Source organism: Rattus norvegicus, chromosome 3 (genome assembly GCF_021556685.1).
Source record: "Rattus norvegicus strain SHRSP/BbbUtx chromosome 3, alternate assembly SHRSP_T2T, whole genome shotgun sequence".
Lineage (NCBI taxonomy): Eukaryota > Metazoa > Chordata > Mammalia > Rodentia > Muridae > Rattus > Rattus norvegicus.
In genome coordinates this window covers 97,458,656-97,478,523 of record NC_141536.1, presented here as the reverse complement: position 1 = coordinate 97,478,523, position 19,868 = coordinate 97,458,656, and the positions used below count along the sequence as shown (strand labels likewise).

Below are 19,868 nucleotides of genomic sequence, written 5' to 3'. Positions count from 1 at the left end.
GTGAAGACTCGATGCCCCTGCCTAGTGGAATACTAGAAGTGTGGCAGGAGTGGGTGAGTGGGTGGGGGAGCACCCTGATGGAAGCAGTGGGGAGGGGGATGTCATAGGGTGATTGTGCAGGAAAAACCAGGAAGGGGGATGACATTTGTAATGTAAATAAATAAAATAACCAATAAAAACATATATAGTACTTTTACCTTATAATCAGCAGAATTTATTACAACTGAATCTCAAGTGAAATATTTAAGAGGAACACACCTTAATTTTCTAAAATCAGCAGAGGAAATATTAGTATTCCACAGAGTTTATACTCATGATATCCAATTTATACCTGACAATATTACATACACGTACAGATCACACATCATCAGTCATGTGATTGATATTTGACAGAGATTTGCAATGCCCAAGGGTATTATATTCACAGCATGAGTTTTGTTCTAGTCATATCTCACACCTTTAGCATATGATCTCATAGCTAAGTGAGGATGCTTCAATCCCACTTAGAAGAGGAAGGAAATAATAAGAGGAGGCTGAGGGAGTGAGGGACCTGGTTGCAAGAAGGGAGGGGTAGGCAAAAGTGGAACAGGATCAGGTAGGTATGCTGGGAGGCATGAGACAAGCCAGGAGAATGAATGGAAAGAAGCAGCCTCGGGGAGTGGAAGGTGGGGGGACCCTCTAGATAGTAGCAAAGATCCAGGAAGGTGGAGACTCTCAGGATTCAATGAAGGTGACCTGAGCCAAAATGCCCAACAACAAAGAGAGAGAATTCAGAGTCCATATCCAGTAGATACACAGGGCCTCACATGGAGGAACTGGGTTACTAACTCACAATCAAAATTTCTGACCCATATATTCCTGTCTAAAAGAAGTACAGGGACAAAAATGGAGAAGAGACTGAAGGGAAAGCAGTCCAATAAGTGTCCCAACTTGAGATCTATCTCATGGGGGAAGGGGACACCAAAGCCTGACACTACTACTTATGCCATGACATGTTTACAGATGGAAACCTGGCATTCTTGCCTTTGAGAAGCCCTCCAGCAGCTGACTGAGAAAGAAGCAGATACTTGCACACAGCCATTGGCCTGAAGTTGGAACCGTTAAGGTTGAATTGGGGGAAGGATTAAAGAAGCCTAAAGGGCGAGGATCCCATAGGAAGACCAGCACTCTCAACTAGCTCAGACCCCATGGACCTCCCAGAGTCTCAGAAACCAACCAGAGCATACAGGAGCTGGTCAAAGGACCCAGCACATACACAGTAGAGTTCTGACTGGTGCAGCCTCAGTGGGAGATGTGCTTAATCCTTGGGAGATTTGAGACCTTAGGAAAAGGGGAGGCCTGTTGGGGTGGGTGACCTTCACACAGATAAAGGAAAAGAGGAATAGGATGAGGAACTCTGGGAAGGCAGACTGAGAAGTGTAGTCAACGACTGGAATGTAAATAAATACAATAATTTTTTTAAAAAAAATGTAGTCATTTAGATTATATTGATAGTGTAAGAGACCAGGCAGGAGCAAACTTCTGTATATTCCTTATTGATACAGTGAATGGTTTTGAAAAGTTGGCTGACATTATCAATGCTGGGATGAGTAACAGGAGATTTTACTTGTCCCTCTCTTTCTATGTACACAAACTTGTAGCACTCAGTATTCCTCTTCACAGAGAACTCCCTAAGAGATGTCCAAGGTAATTATTTCCAACTTTCTCATTTTGTTCAGAACACAGAACCTGTGACACGGAACACCCATGAGACAATTTCAGGAACTGAAGATTGGTCAGGCTGAAGGGAAAACTGTCTCTACACAATATCAATGTCTTCATAAGCACATATCAGATGGGAAGAAAATCTGACCCAAGAGAAAATTGTGATTTTGGTAAGTCATCTCTCTGATAGTCACCTATTACATAATTCTTAAAATATTTCTAGTTATATCTTTATACCAATGTCTACTATGTATTGGGTTGAGAATTTTTTTCTCAACCTCTGAGGCCAATTAAAGTGTTTTCTCTACCTCTCCTATTTCATGAGATCTCATGACTGTATCATAAGTTCATCATATTTTAAATCAGGTAATCTACATAAGCTATATCCAGATAACATTTTACAACTATTCACTTCAACTTAAACAGACAAAATATTTTTAAGTCAAAGAGTACATAGTAGAGAAGAAAACGTTAAACAAAAAGTTGGGAGTAAAAATGAAAATCAGTTTAGTAGTTTTTTTTTTAATAGAAATTAGTTCAAATCATTCTGCCAACTGTTGCCTGTAAGGAGAATAAGGATTAGCCACTCCTAAAGATGAACCCCTTGTTTATTATTAAATGTAGACAGGTCAATCTTAAAATCATTAGTCTCAACAATAATGAAGTCAATAGATTGAACTTATATGCATTTGTTCATATACATACATGTATATACACATATATGTAACACTAAATGTTAAGGACAAAATGTTAGCCACAGAGTGTTAGCATGGAAATAGTATGCAGGGGTGGTATCTGGGAGTGGGAATGGGAATAAAAGTTATTTGTATTGGTATTGAGAATAAAAGGAAATAGGAAAATTGTGTAATTTTACTTTAAGTAAGATCATATATAAAAACATATTCATATATGAATTTAGAAATTTATAAAAATAACTTTTAAGAAAGATATAAATACATGTGTATATATGTATATAGTGCATATGTATTTACATATGAACCTATATGGTACATTTGAAGATACATACACACACATCACACACCCCCACACACACAGACACACACACACACACACACACACACACACACACACATATATATGAATAATATTGTTTCAAAATATACTAGGAAATATGATTCATGATTAAAGGAACAACTCATATATTATTGTACTCTGAATTTAATGGAAAGCTTTAATGATTCCCATGTGTATATTTTATTTTATATTTTCACAACACATTGGATTGAGAATGTAACACATTCTAAGCCCTTGTAATATATGGCATCATTTTTACTAGTCTCTCAGTTAACACACAGAAACAAATCATTCTGAGTAACATCATGAAAACAGGTCTAATAATACACTGTCACTACTATGTATCAGAAAGCAGTTGTATGATTTTCATTCTCAGAGGTCTGATCAAGGAGTGTTCTACATCATCTATAATACTAGAAGCAACAATTCAAAAGGCGTTACTTGAGACTCTTGGTTCTCTTTTGCAGCAGAGGTCCAAAAAGAGAGTCTGACATCAATTTGTAAATGAATTCATTCTCTTAGTAATTGCTTCTACAGTTTTATCATGATCATCAAAATTGAGCTCAATAAACCCAACACCATGCTACAGTGGAAGAGGAGAAAATGCAGGAGTTCTTAAGCCTATGCAAATAATCACAACCAACTAAAAATTCATGAGAGTGAGAGAAGTGAATTATCCAGGATAGAGCATTTCCATTGTTTATCCAATACTAATGGTCAGCCTTGAAAACATATACACGTAACATTATACAGTCGGAATAGTGTATATATATATATATATATATATATATATATATATATATATATATAAAATGTATATCTGTATGTATATGTATATGTGGTATTCATATAAATATAATTATTAAATTATAGATGATTTATAATATAATTAATGAAGCAGGAGGCCATGGTTTTCTTTTTTTCACCTTTAATTACACGTAAGTTACAATACAATTTATTCTGAATACAGTTTCCTGAATACAGTTTATCTCATACAATTTATTCTGAATACAGTTTCCTTTCCTCTATTGCTTCATGTTCCTTCCCACCTCCTCTCTCATTTGGATGCATCCCCTTTGGGTCTCTCACTAGAAAAGAACAGGCTTCTAAGGGAAAATAACAAAACATAGCAAAATAAAATATACTAAGATAAAACAACAATCATCATACTAAAATTGGATATAACAAGCCATCAGAAAAATTTAAGAGCTGCAAGAGAAGGCACAAGAATCAGAGACCCACTGTTCAGGAGCTTGATAAGATTACTAAAACGTGACCTGTAGTGTGTATGTAGAGGTGTGATCCATGTAGGCCCTGTGCTTGCTGCTTTTCTCGCTGTGAGTTCATATGAGCTTTTTTCAGTTGAGGTATGGCCTTGTTCTTCCCCATTTATTTGAAAGAGAACAGGGATCAATATATAAAAGAATCTTGAGGGAGGAAATCAAATGGAGAAATGTGTTAATTATATTATAATCATAAAATAAATAAAAGAAATAATACCAAAATACCCCAAATGTTCATGTTGACCTGAAACTTTTTGGCATATGGGAAAAGTAATTCAAAGAAAACACAATCTTCACTATATAATAAATGAGTTTTCTTTCCTTATGATAGTGTTTGGGATAAATATTGTCCACATGCTCTAGGATAAAAGAAAGTGAGACCTATAAGTCTCCAGACACTAAGAGAATAACTGAATGGAGAAGAAAATGGGCATGACTCTTCCCTCTCTGGCTCCGGTACTGTTCAGTACATCAGCGTAAGCACCAGGTCTCTGTCTTGAGTGCAGTGACTGCTGCTTGCTTGAAGGAGAGTTGCATACTCATCTAAGACTGACAGCCAAATGAGAGGTAGGCTGATATGTCTATTTAATTTATTATATTTTTGAAAACAACACTGATGATCAGTAGATCAGGGACACAATCAGAAAATATACTGATTCTAGAAGAAATATTACTCACACCAGGAAACAACAACATTCCAAAATCAAAAGTCCCATCAACATTATTTATGCAATTTGACACCAATGTTTTCTGAAGCTAAGATTGTGACTTTTAGAGGTCAAGTCCAAATATGAATTGCATAGTTGCATGGACAATCCACTCTCATGCATTTGCACTGTTAGTTGGCTCATCAGTTCAGTTAAACAAAGGAAATCTATGATATATATATATATATACATATATATATATATGTATATATATATATATATATATATATATATATAAATGAATACCTGTGGACTAGTTTTTGCATTTCAGTCACATGCCTATGTACATCTTATATGGCTTCCTGTATGCTTCTCAACATAGGCTTTCTAAGGTGATGTTTAGAGTTTTAAACTAAACTTTTCTTTTATTGACAGAGATATTATCATACTGATGATCAAGTAATTATTATATATTTTGTCTAGATATTAAGATATTATAATACTATTTGTACTGAAATTCAAAGCAATTCCCAATCAGTTGCTAAATGCAATCCTAAATTTCGTTATGGAATATCATGAGGACTACAGACATATTCAGACTTTTTTTTAAGGAATAACACATATTTTTAGGTTTTCACATTTCAATCTTGCTCTCCTTACTGCTCTCTTGTAAAAGGAATTTTGAAATAGATTATAGAAGTCACGCCTGATGCTTCTGTTCTTGTGGAGTTGCCCTAGACTCATTAGCTTTCATTTTGGGCACCAGTCACTCCTATCTGCCTTAGCTTTCCCTTTGTGTGCATTTCTATCAGGTAAGTATATGTGAATGTCAGGTACTACAGAGAAAGTAACCTTCCTCGTATCTCTAGTTCGTAGCTGTTCTTTTTTTGCAGGTTACTTTGGAAGACACACTGAGTAAAAATGGAAGGAGGCAATCAGACTGTGGTGTCAGAATTTATTTTCTGGGGACTTTCCCGCTCACAGAGGATTGAGGTCTTACTATTTGTGGTGTTTTTAATGCTTTACCTACTCATTGTTTCCGGAAATATTGTCATTCTTGTTTTAATCACCAACGACCCCCATCTTCATTCTCCCATGTACTTCCTATTGGCCAATCTGTCCTTTATTGATATGTGGCTTTCCTCAGTCACCACTCCTAAGATGATCACAGACTTTCTCAGGGAACACAAGACTATTTCCTTTGCAGGCTGCATGTGTCAGGTCTTCTTTGCCCATTGCATTGCTGCAGGAGAGATGGTGCTGTTGGTGGTGATGGCTTATGATCGCTATGTGGCCATCTGCAAACCCCTCCACTACTTCACCATCATGAACTTGAAGAGATGCACTGGGTTGGTGTTGACTTCCTGGACAACTGGATTTGTACATGCTATGAGCCACTTGACAGTCATTGTGGAGCTGCCCTTTTGTGGACCTAAGGAAATAGACAGCTTTTTCTGTGACATGCCATTGGTAATCAAGCTAGCTTGCATGGAATCACGTGACCTGGATATTCTAATGAATGCTGACTGTGGACTTGTAGCTGTAACCTGCTTTATTCTGTTGCTTATTTCCTACACATATATCCTTATCACTGTATGTCAGAGCTCTAAAGCTGGGGCATCTAAGGCGTTGAACACATGCACTGCCCACATCACTGTGGTGTTGATATTTTTTGTGCCCTGCATCTTCATTTATGTGTGGCCTCTCAATATCACCTGGTTGGACAAATTTCTTGCTGTGTTTTACTCTGTTTTCACTCCTCTCCTAAACCCAGCCATTTATACACTGAGAAATAAAGAGATGAAAAATGCTATGAAAAGATTTATAAGCAACTACCTTGGCCACAAAAGAAATTTCTAGCCAGAAAATTGTACTAAATATTTCACATTTGAAATAGATTTGATTTTTTTCTGGGAATATTTTATTTTGGAATAGAAAATGTTGCAGAATATTTGTATCATAAATGTTGAGTTGGTCAAAATCAATGTTTATACTGATTATTTTTATCCTTATTAACTTGAGTATTTCTTATTTACATTTCGATTGTTATTAACGTTCCCGGTTTCTGAGCCAACATTCCCCTAGCAACTCCCCCTCCCCTTCTATATAAGTTTCCCCTCACCATCCTCCCCCATTATTACCCTCCCCCCAACAATCACGTTCACTGGGGGTTCAGTCTTGCAGGACCAAGGGCTTCCCGTTCCACTAGTGCTCTTACTAGGCTATTCATTGCTACCTATGAGGTCAGAGTCCAGGGTCAGTCCATGTATAGTCTTTGGTTAGTGGCTGAGTCCCTGGAAGCTTTGGTTGCTTGGCATTGTTGTACATATGGGGTCTCGAGCCCCTTCAAGCTCTTCCATTCCTTACTCAGATTCCTTCAACGGGGGTCCTATTCTCAGTTCAGTGGTTTGCTGCTGGCATTCGCCTCTGTATTTGCTGTATTCTGGCTGTGTCTCTCAGAAGAGATCTACATCCAGTTCCTGTCCGCCTGCGCTTCTTTGCTTCATCCATCTTATCCAGGTTGGTCGCTGTATATATACATATATGCCATATGTAGGGCAGGCTCTGAATGAATGTTCCTTCTGCCTCTGTTCTAAACTTTGCCTCCCTATTCCCTGCCAAGGGTATTCTTGTTCCCCTTTTAAAGAAGGAGTGAAGCATTCACATTTTGATCATCCGTCTTGAGTTTCATGTGTTCTGTGCATCTAGGGTAATTCAAGAATTTGGGCTAATAGCCACTTATCAATGAGTGCTACTATGTGTGTTTTCCTGTGATTGGATTACCTCACTCGGGATGATATTTTCCAGTTCCATCCATTTGCCTATGAATTTCATAAATCATCGCTCTTGATATCTGAGTAATATTCCATTGTGTAGACATACCACATTTTCTGTATCCATTCCTCTGTTGAAGGGCATCTGGGTTTAATTTCATTCTTCGACATGTTCATATATCATTTTTCCAAGATTTTTGAAGATTCTGTCTTTCCTCAAGAATGTAGTCTTGTAATATTCGATGAAAGACATGTCACTCTCATTCTGTAGAGTTTAATGAAGTCCTTCTACTCTACTGTATTCATTTACATGTAGGTATACAGTACACCAGCACCATATTGTTTTGATAACCATAGCTCTGTAATATCACTTGAGATCACAAATAGTATTTTAATCAGAAATTTTTGTTTTGGGTCAGCAATAATTTGACTATTTTTGTGCTTCTAAACTGTTTTATTGAGGACTTTTCAGTACATCTAGTAATTTCTTGGATGTTGGCATTCCTACTTTGTTTGTAATTTTATGATTGGATAGTGTCTTATAGAGTTGGGTTGTGGGTAAGATTTTTAAAAATTAATTGTAAGGTCATATGTCTGGACTCCAGGTGAAAGTAGTTTTCTGAAATTGCTGGGATGAGAAGAATAGAGCTAAAGAAAGATGCAGTTCTCTGATCAGATCTGGCCATTTGTGCTCATGGTTTGGTAGTGAAGGTCGTGTAGCAGGGTGGGTTCAGAATTGATGCAGCCAGGTCTCTAGCAAGATCTTGTGTGTGGTCAAGACTCCTGGGGTAGGGTGTCATGGTTGAAATATGCAGAAACGCACAAGCCAGGTCTCTTACCATTCTATCCAGGTGAACTAGAACCTGGCAGATTTTGTTATTTAGTAAGTGTTATTTAAAGACTCTCTAGTTCTAGTATCTTTGACAATATTATACATTCCACAATTGGTTGCAGGGGTAGTCTGAAGAATTCTCACTACATAAATAAACACAAAGTACCTGATTTTTAACTGGTAAAAAACAAACACAAAAACAAAACCTGAGATGATCATTATTTAGATTATGGGATTTTTTTTTCATAGAGTACATACATTTTAAAAGATTCTTCTTCATCCTATTTATTTTGATCATTATACTTTAATAAATGGGTGAACAATCTAGAAGAAATAAAAATACAAATGTACAAAAAGAACAAATTCTGACGATGTCAGAAATCAATGAATACAAAATAACGTAATAAAATTGGTGAATAATGTATTAGGGCAGAGACAGAAATACTTGTGTGTGTGTGTGTATGTGTGTGTGTGTGTGCATGTGTGTGTATGTGTGTGTATGTGTGTGTGTTTATTTAGTATGAAAAAATAACTCAAAAACACATATGAAGGCTGTTAATCACAAATTTAGTAGGGTATGTAGGGTAGGTATCTAGGGAACAGAGGAGATAGTTGATATTTGGAGCTGATGAGTTCCGAGGATATCTATGCTATGATGGCACTTCACAAATACCTTATTATTAGGGTTAACAATATGTCCACATAAAATTAATGATTATTTAATTGATAGTTAAATCTTTAATGGGTTTACATTTAATTTTGAATTGATTTGATAAAACGTTAGTATTACCAATGAAACAGAATAAAATCAAATAATTAAACAAGTTTATATCAGTGAAATTAATAACATTAAAGAAATAACAAAATATGGAACATTTTATGTCTCTATAGTTCTCAGCTTTGAGGAAATAGATGTAGTCACCAAAAATTATTCCTTTCCTTTAGGATTTATTGGAAGGAAAAATCCATCTCTCACATTTCTATTTATTATTTTATTGGAAATCTTCGACAATATAAAAATCAAAAAGACACAATAATTAAAAATTGGATAACTCTTTAAATTGGTAGATGGCACAAATAGTTGTTTTAAAAATAATAAAATATCCAAACAGCAATATTATATACAAAAATTATTACACAGAGATTGCAGATTATAACAATTTAAAATTGTATGTATCTCTACCTTAGCACCAGATTTGCAGAAGTGAAATGAATAATTCTTTTATAATATCAAGATATCAGGATTATCTTTAACAAAACTATACTTTGAAAATCATGTAACACTACTGAGAGAATTAGGGAAAATATAATAAAAACAGAAATATACAATTTTATTAGTATAAGGCTCAATAGAGGATTAGAAGTTTGAGTTAGTAGATTTTATTCTTCATGTCTTTGCTTTAGTCCTCTCTGGTTTGTTTTATGTTTGTGTGATGCCAAGTTTTATCTTTTTGTAACTTCTTCATGCCTGAATTTTCAGCATTAGATTCCATTAAGAATTTATCTGTGAAACAAAATGTTATGAGCTTTTTTTTTTTCTGTGTAATCTTGATTCTCTCATTCCCTTCCCTCTTTCTTCTCCTCCTGACCTCACAACCTCCAATCTCTTTATTATTTATCTGCTGCTGTATCTGGCTGTCTATATTTACCATAAACACACACTTGCTTGTTATTCAAATTTTGTTAATTGCCCTGCAATTTTATGAAAATTGGCTTACTTAAATTAGGCCCTTCACAAAACTCATTGAGTTTTACATTTCTTCTGGGTTTCAATCATTACCAATTCTCCCTACCCCCTTTTCATATCTTGAACCCATTGAATGTTCTAGACTATTTGTTCAATTAACTGTTCCATTATTTGATTTTTATTTTGTTGAATCTTTGAGGTATTTTTGCTTGTTTTTGTCCTGTCTCTTTCCTGTAGAATGTCATTAGGCAGATAATCTTTATTAATTACTTATTATTACTTCATTTATACCTTATTTTCTCCACATGATATTAGTCATGATCTGTATCTTGAAGTTGTTTGTTTTGCTAATTCTCATAAATTAATGGCAACACTCTTACCTACTAATTTTAGCTTACTACATTCATTCAAAGAGAAAATATGATAGTTTTATTTTAATGATCATTTCGTGGATGCTTCTATGTACTTATGATTCAACTTGTTATAGTCACCACTGTCGGTCTGAACCTCATATGGTCCATTTCTTTTTGCTGGCTGACTATTTTACTTTTTTGATTTTTATTTTTGGCTTTATAATAGTAGAAATTGTTTAGGTACATTTAAGGGTGATACTAAAAAGATTTTGTAGCTGTTCATCATTTTTTTCACCACAGTTTCACTCTCTAGTTGTATTATTAAATATTGACAGCAGATACCTTATATGTTAGAGATGATATTTAGATGAAACTTATGTTTACATATATTTTAGCATGAAGAAGTTTGACAATATTTCTTGTACATACGGTTTCATCTTATGTAAACACTGCAAGTTTAAAACTTTTGTTAATTTTCTACTAGGTTGTTGAGTTTTTGGAATTTACCTAACATATATAATAACTGCTGTTATTATTTCATTAAAAATAATTTTATTAGGAATATTTACTACATTGTGAATTCTAAAGATTAGCTCACATTTTAAAATATATGTATAGTTTTTAAGTTGATTCAAAACTTCAATTCATATAAAAATTGTTCTGTAGCATGTTAAGTAGATCCAATACCTTCTTCCTAAAGCATCCTATTGATTCCCTCACTTTATTAATAGCTCTTTCACTTTACCATTGATTAGAGATGCTGTCTGTTCATGTACCCTAGAAATCTCATGATTACTTTTTTTTCTTGAATAGGTACAATTTTGACCCTTTAATTGTCTGAATTTTCATTTCTACTTATTTGTTCATTCATTCAGATTATAATTATTCAGCTATGTTCATTCTTAGTCAGAGCTATGATGCTCCACTTTAGCCTGCATCAAAGGCAGTCAGTAGAAAGTGAAAAGTTGCCAGAATAACTGTTAAGTTTTTAAACTATGTGTTCTCTCCTTTACTTCTGTCCTGATATTTAGAATTCCTACTATGATGGCAGAATACATGTACATTTCACAGATATGTGTCTGACATCTCTTGCATATAAATGTGTTGATGTCACATTGCATATAAATGAACACATTTCCAATTGTAACTGTACTGCCCTAAATGATCCTCTACTAACATAGAAATATGTCGTGTCCCTGAAGTACATTCTGAAGTACCAATGTGTAAAATATTTTGTTAACATAGAAGACTAGCATGGCTATTATAATACTATCTACTATTAACTGAGTGGTAAATATGTCATATGTTTATATCATCTTAAATAACTCTGCTATTTTATTGACTCTCACAATAATCATATATAATAGATACCATAATATCTTTTTTATTAATATGATATCCAAACCTTATAAAAGATAAATAAGTCCCCATAATAATATTTAGTAAAGTTTAAGTGTAATTGAACTCAACACCTTTTAACTTTAAAATTTTGACAATAAAAAGTGATAGATGAATGTAAGTCATGTGCTTTGTGTCAACATGGTAAGTGGCCTGAGTACTCTTAATTCTTTTTCACTGTTTTAAAACCAATCGCTGTATTCCACAGGGTGTCAAACACCATGAAGGTAAATCACGGTGGCAAATTTTTTCTCCATATCACACTAAGAAATGTACTATTAGACTATGGTTTATTATTCTTGTAGGAAACAAATGATATATGGTTACCAGTCAGAAATATTCTTCGTAAATTTTGGTAATTCAGATTTAAACTCATATTATTGAGCACATTTTTAGTTAGGTGAGTAGTAATTCCTTTATTATACTTTTATGAAAAATGAGCCAAATGAGTTTTTGAAATTTACCTAACATATATAATAACTGCTGTTATTATTTAATTAAAAATAATTTTATTAGGGATATTTATGATATTGTGAATTCTAAAGATTAGAATTAATGTAAAATAGTCCAGCTTGTAGTTTTTGCCATCTCAAACACAAAAGTATCCAGGAAATATCAGTTATACACAAATAATAACATAATAATCTGTTTAATCTAAAAACAAATGAAATAGTATCTTGAATTAATGCTATTAATTTTGAAACTGTGTAAAAATAAAAGCTATAGTTATATAGAATAAATCGAAGGTTTAGTAAACCTTCTTAAACAATTACTAAGTGAGGTAAAAATGGAATTTTAAAGTTGACATAAGGTCTGCTAAATAATGTAATAACTTCCTTCTTTCATGATCTCAATCTCAAGGCTACAGAGACCTAAGACTTCACCCAAAAGTTTAAATTCCATTGTCTCAGGCGTCGCATGGCAGTTTTCATCTCTGTGTTCCTCAGTGTGTATATAATAGGGTTTAAGAGAGGGGTGACCACAGAATAAAACACAGCAAGGAATTTATCTAATGATTTGATGGGAAAGGGCCAGGCATAAATAAAGATGCAAGGTCCAAAAAACAGAAGAACTACTGTGATATGAGCAGTCAGTGTAGACAGAGCTTTAGATGACCTATCAGAAGGGCGGCGCTGGATGGTCAATAGAATGATACCATAGGAGATGATTAGCAGAACAAAGGAACACACACTGAGCACACCGCTGTTGGCAATAACCATGATGTCTAACCTATATGTGTCTGCACAGGCAAGTTTGAGTACTCTAGGCAGGTCACAATAAAAACTATCAACCTTATTGGGACCACAAAAGGGTAAGCTCACTGCAAAGGCCAACTGGCTCACTGAGTGTAAGAAGCCAATTCCCCATGCAGTAACCACAATGCCCACACACACATTTCCACACATAATTGTAGTATAGCTTAGAGGCTTACAAATTGCTACATATCTATCAAAGGCCATGGCTACAAGGGTTACCATCTCACTGCCCCCAAAAAAGTGAAGGAGGAATATCTGTGTAAAGCAGCCCTTGACAGAGATCACTTTGCGTGTGTAGAAAAAATCAGCAATAGTTTTTGGAGCTGTGACAGAGGATACGCACAAATCTATAAATGATAGGTTGGCCAACAAAAAGTACATAGGGAAGTGGAGGTGGGAGTCATTGCTCACAGTTATGACAATAAGAACGTTTCCAAACACAATTCCTACATAGAAAACAAAAAAGAATGCAAACAGAAAAATCTGAAGTTCCCGAGAGTCGGAGAGTCCAATTAAAATAAATTCAGTCACTACAGAATGATTTGTTTCCCATGTTGATTCATTCCAGAAGAGAAGTTCTGCACTTGCCTTGGAGAAGACAATAAAAATAAAAGTCAGAGTTGTTAAATGTAAATTCTAGCGTCTCCTCACTCATTAAGAACTTGCTATGATCTATTGATTAACAACTCCCAAAGTAAAACTCAAAACTCGTAATTTGCACTACACTGTTTTTGCTTTGGTTCTTAGTCAGATATCCAAGCCTCCCATGTATCCCTGGTACGAGACCCCTTTCTCACACAATGGTATTGTCTGTGTTGCTCTCTGTACTCTCATCCTACACTTCTTATCCTCTCTCTCTTTTATTATTGGGTATTTCTTACTTACATTTCAGATGTTATTCCCTTTCCGGGTTTCCTGAGCATAAGACCCCTAACCCCTCCCCCTCCCCTTCTATAAGGGTGTTCCACTTTCCATCCAAGCCCAGTTCCTGCCCTGTCTCCTGACAATGGATGAAGCTAAGAAGTGCATACTGACAGGAACCAGATACAGATTTACTTTCTGTAGCTCTGAATTTTAAAAACAAAACAAAGCCAAGCAACCAGAGCTTCCAGGGACTAAGCCACTACCTAAAGACTATACATGGACTGACCCTGGACTCTGACCTCATAGGTAGCAATGAATATCCTAGTAAGAGCACCAGTGGAAGGGGAAGCCCTGGGTCCTGCTAAGACTGAACCCCCAGTGAACTAGACTGTGGGGGCAGGGCGGCGATGGGGGGAGGGTTGGGAGGGGAACACCCATAAGGAAGGGGAGGGGGGAGGGGATGTTTGCCCGGAAACCAGGAAAGGGAATAACACTTGAAATGTATATAAGAAATACTCAAGTTAATAAAAAAAAATAAAAAAATAAAAAAAAACAAAGCAAAGAAAGAAACTGTAATATATAAAATATTCCTTACATTATTTTATGTGAAAGTCTTTAAGAAAAAATAAATTTACTAACATGAAATTAAAAATAAAAATAAAAATGACAAAAATAAGTAAAAATATATGACTTAAAATGACAAGGTTATACAATAGACATTTATAATATAGACAGAGAAAGATTTAATGAGTAATGTCTTTTAGGAGACATAGAGACTTCTTTTGTCTATTTCTTGAGAGAATGCTGTTATTTATTATTTGTTTGTGATTTATTTAACCAAAATTCAATGTGCTTAGAAATTTTCTCTGCAATAGTCCAGATCAGTTTCTTTACACCTGCCTAGTTATATTTCAAATTACTATGTACCAAGTTCTATGAAAATTTAGTGGTTCTATTTTTCCAGAATGAAGACAGATCTCATTATAAAATAATTCATAAAATATCTTTTGGTTATGCTTTCTTAACCCAGTATAAATATAATTATCCAACTCTGATCGTACTCAATCAAGATGAATCGTATCGGATTCATCTTGTAAGATCCATTATGGCGAAATTTGTTCATGATGGCTTTTCCTTAGACTCTTACGATGCAGATTATAGTTGTTGTGGGTGTTTATTTGCTTCAAAATTTTCAAACGTCTTGAGAATTAAGAAGATACAGAAGGAAACATTCCAGACTGTATCTCAATGAAAAATGTGTCAAGGAATATGACAAGCAGTTTTCTCATCGCTGCATATCAAAATCTACCACAGTGGAAAATAAGAATTTAAGAATTATATCTTCACTCCTTTAAATGAGGAAAAAGAATACCCTTGGCAGGGAAGGGAGAGGCAAAGATTAAAACAGAGACTGAAGGAACACCCATTCAGAGCCTGCCCCACATGTGGCCCATACATATACAGCCACCCAATTAGACAAGATGGATGAAGCAAAGAAGTGCAGACCGACAGGAGCTGGATGTAGATCGCTCCTGAGAGACACAGCCAGAATACAGCAAATACAGAGGCGAATACCAGCAGCAAACCACTGAACTGAGAATAGGACCCCCGTTGACGGAATCAGAGAAAAAACTGGAAGAGCTTGAAGGGGCTCGCGACCCCAAAAGTACAACAATGTCAAGCAACCAGAGCTTCCAGGGACTAAGCCACTACCTAAAGACTATACATGGACTGACCCTGGACTCTGACCTCATAGGTAGCAATGAATATCCTAGTAAGAGCACCAGTGGAAGGGGAAGCCCTGGGTCCTGCTAAGACTGAACCCCCAGTGAACTAGACTGTTGGGGGAAGGGCGGCAATGGGGGGAGGGTGGGGAGGGGAACACCCATAAGGAAGGGGAGGGGGGAGGGGGATGTTTGCCCGGAAACCGGGAAAGGGAATAACACTCGAAATGTATATAAGAAATACTCAAGTTAATAAAAAAAAACTGTAAAAAAAAAGAATTGTATCTTTAAGGGGAAAAATTCTGTGATACATTATTGGTCACATCTGCAGAATTATATTGCTAAGAGGAAAATGATAACATGGTATTCTCATCATTGGTCCTTTTTACCAACAGAACTTCCTCATTTCATGTGGGACTCTAGGAAACTTTTAAAAAGTTTTAGAAGAACATAATGATTCTATTATTAAGTTTACATTCAAATTTAAAGAGTTCTTCTGCATCTTATTTAGAAATGTATTCTTTTCTTCCGTATTATATCCTGAACACAGCCTCTTCCTCCTTTTGTGCCCTCTCCCTAAAATCCTTTTCTCCTTTGTTTTTAAGAAGGGGCAGGCCTCAGTATTACACAAACAAAACATGTCATACCGTGTTACAATAATACTAAACACATCCACTCACATTAAGGCTGCTTTTATTATCACAACCACAGGCCCAGCATGATTAAAGACAAAATACTCTCAATATATTAGTTTTGAAGTAAATGATTAAAATATTGTGCTCTTCATAATCATGTTTTACCTTGATCTTTTTGTAAAAGGAAAACATTTTTGTACTCATAGGGATGAGAATCAGAGCTTTAGGTTTAACCACAAATGCACCACCTGATCCTGGATGTACTGAGAAAACTTCCTGTGCCTTCATTTTTCTGGTTTGAAATAGTATAATCCAATTAATACTTCTCAGGATTTTCATAGTTTTAACACTATTTACAACTTCTATGTGAAAGACATGTTCAAAACTAATTTCCCTTGGGTTAATTAGAAGAAAAAAAAAGACATGGGACAAGGAAATACTAAGTATTTGTTTTGTTTTGTTTTGTTTTGTTTTGTAAGAAGTACTCATTAGAACTACATCACAAAGAGTAAACAATATGTTAAACCAGTAAATTTGGGTATAGAACACATAGGTTATCCTTTTTAATATTCACCATGTTAACTAAGTGTGTAATCCAACCCTACAGGATTTTTTATTTGTTTTCCTGAAGAAAAAATAATCAAAATTTAGTTCTGCAGAGTGAGTTTCTACTCATAGAAGCATTAAATTTCTAACCTGTAGTTGCTTCTCCTGATGAATGTCAATTTTCTCATTCCACTTACCTCTTTCATAACTTGAAGAGACAGCAGTAATCTTAAGAGACAGAACAGTACAGAGTCCGTTCTGAACACACTTTAAAGTATTAACATTACTAGGAGATTGACTTTTATTTGAATTATCCTCCTGAGCAAACTGCTTAGCTAATGACAAGTTAGCATTTATGAAGTAACCAGAAGCCCATGGAGAATCCACAAATGGTCTGAGGCTTATTGACAGACTGATTCACTGTCCTAGGTTTTTCCCTTGGCCTTTGGGAGAAGCATAGTTTATTCCTGAGGTAATGAACATTGTTACAGTTTCTTGGATCACTGGATAAGTTTACCATCTCACTCAATCTAAGAGTGATTGCAAAGCCAATCCCATTGTAAACGAATAAAGTAATTTACAAAATTAAAATCTATACAAATAAATCAGGCACTGAATGATAAAATTTCAATGTTATCAAGAAAATAGTTCAAAGATATTGATAGTCAGTATGTGAAGAACAAATCAAAAATTTCCTGATGAATTTAAAAATTTCAGTTCATTCAAGTTTGGTATCTTTTAAGCTTTAATTACCACGAAGACATTAAATGATCTGAGATAAACAGTGAAGCTTCTAAATCATATCTAAGAAACAATTTCAAGACTTGTCTCAAGTTATGCTTCTTGACCACCATGTGTTTCTGGTTTCTTCTGAAGGATTCAAGCACATTCTTCTTTCTGAGCACCACAGTTGGGAGCGAGCATATTAAATAAGCTCTTCAGATCTTGGTGGTACAGCTGTAGACATTAAGTCTCCTGAAATACTTTAACTTGCAGATGTCTCTTTTCTGTTAATCAGAAACTTTTTGAGGAAGATTACCAGGGAAAAAAAGTCATGCTATTATATAGGAGGGACATACACAGGTATTGTATGATAAAAGTATACTAAATCTATGCTGAAAATGACATCATACATTTCATTGAAAAACAGATAAATGATGATTATCCTACTTATATGTCTTAAACCAAAATTATTGGTTTACATTAGCCTATATTTTACCCATTGGATCCACATAATTTCCATAAGAAATATATATTAATAACTAGTGTTGTATTATCTGCATACAGATACTAATAAAGGTACTTTGTATACACATATGCACATTTATTTGTACAAACAAAACAACATTAAAGTTTGCACATTAATTGATGATTCTAATAACTTAAATATAATACAAATAGTTCAATACAATCCAAAAATATAAAACCAATAAAAATTTAGTTATGTTGACTGGGAAACACTTTTGTTTTGTAACCATCAGAAGTTACTGTAACTCCATCTTAATTGAAACTCTTTGGTAGGTGCGTTCCCTAGTTTCTAAACGCTATAAAATAATGTTTTTATACTGTAGTGTTAATATTGATAATTTATCACATTTTCTGTATTTTTATTAATGAAATTTACTATGTGAATTCATTAGAACTTAAAACCTGTCTACTTAGCCTTCTGATGGCCAACCTCATATCTTTATTCCTTAAAGTATAGATAGTAGGATTTAAGATAGGAGTGAGAACAAAGTCAACAATAGCAAAGAAATTATCAAGTGACTTAGTTGGAAAAGGCCAAACATAGAGAAACATGCATGGTATGAAAAACAAAACTACTACAGTGATGTGAGCTGATAAGGTGAAGAATGCTTTGGATAAATCAGTTGAAGAATGTTGTCGTACATTGACCAGGATGAAAATGTATGATGTAATCAAGAAAAAGAAGGTACACATAGAAATGAAGCCACTGTTGGCAGAGACCACAAATTCCAGTTTATAAGTATCCATGCATGCAAGTTTAATGACCCTTGGAAAATCACAATAAAAGCTTCCTACATTATAGGGAGCACAGAAGGGTAAATTTATGACAAACATAAACTGAGACACTGCATGAATCATGCCTATGACCCAAGCAGCTACTACCAAAATTATACACGTTTTAGGATTCATGATCATCAGGTAATGAAGAGGCTTGCAGATTGCTATATACCTGTCATATGCCATGGCTATGAGCAGCACCATCTCAACTCCACCCATCACATGGATGAAGAACATTTGTATCATGCAGCTGTGGAAAGAAATGACTTTACAACCAGTAAAAATATCAGATATTGTCCTAGGAATTGTTGTAGATGAAAGGCCCAGGTCGATGAGTGAAAGGTTGGCCAGTAGAATATACATGGGCGAGTGTAAGTGAGAATCAAAAATCACTATGAACACAATGAAGAGGTTTCCAAAAAGAATCCCCACATAAAATAAGGAGAAGAGGAGGCCAAAGAAAATCTGTGTTCCAAACGATTGTGCAAGTCCCAGCAAAAGAAATTCAGTTACAATAGAAGCATTCACTTGGTCCATTGGATCAGAAAGTAGGGAAGATGTGGAAAAAATCCTAAAAAACAAGATGAATTATTTTAAGCATCTAAATTAAGATTAAATGTTAGTAATTTAAAATAGGACACTGTACCAGAGATATTGCTAGACAGTAAACAAAACATTTGTTTAATCAAACAATTTCTATTAGTAATAAGTATTTCTTATTTGGTGCCAAACTATTTATAAAATATAAGAAACCCAGAGTACGAGAGATTTGTGGAGTTTTAAAAGAGCTCTACTCAGAATGATATTCTGCATTAAATTATATTGATTGATAAAACATAAACTTTTGGGACAATTTATGTAATAGAATAAAATGGATTAAATAAATTCAAGAAATTCAGATGAAATAAAAAGAGATATTGGGAACAATATTAAATGAATACAGTATTCCAGAGAATTAAAAGACTCTGTAAGTACATAAATACTGTTTTCAAAACTTAAAAAAGATTATTTTAAAACTGTAATCTAAAAATAAAAAATTAAGCAAATATCAAGCATTGGAATGGAAGGTGCGTCAGAACAGTTTAAGCAACTTATTTCTTACTTA

At 34.7% G+C, this 19,868-nt stretch overlaps 3 protein-coding genes across 3 annotated transcripts; 1 reads left to right on the top strand and 2 right to left on the bottom strand.

Annotated features, from left to right (window-relative positions):
- The first annotated feature begins 5,590 nt into the window (after positions 1–5,590).
- Or4k42b (olfactory receptor family 4 subfamily K member 42B) lies at positions 5,591–6,529 on the top strand. The gene is given in 1 exon segment (NM_001001069.1): positions 5,591–6,529. A coding segment is annotated over 1 exon segment (939 nt).
- Positions 6,530–12,585: 6,056 nt separating this feature from the next.
- Or4f4b (olfactory receptor family 4 subfamily F member 4B) lies at positions 12,586–16,480 on the bottom strand. Its single transcript, XM_087655050.1, has 2 exons — positions 16,358–16,480; positions 12,586–13,557 (listed from the first exon to the last, which is right to left on the bottom strand). Exons 1-2 carry the CDS (start codon positions 16,478–16,480, stop codon positions 12,586–12,588), a joined length of 1,095 nt encoding a protein of 364 aa, XP_087511176.1.
- A 1,881-nt stretch (positions 16,481–18,361) lies between these two features.
- Positions 18,362–19,300, bottom strand: Or4g7 (olfactory receptor family 4 subfamily G member 7). The gene has a single exon (NM_001000369.1). It carries the CDS (start codon positions 19,298–19,300, stop codon positions 18,362–18,364), a length of 939 nt encoding a protein of 312 aa, NP_001000369.1.
- Positions 19,301–19,868: the final 568 nt, after the last annotated feature.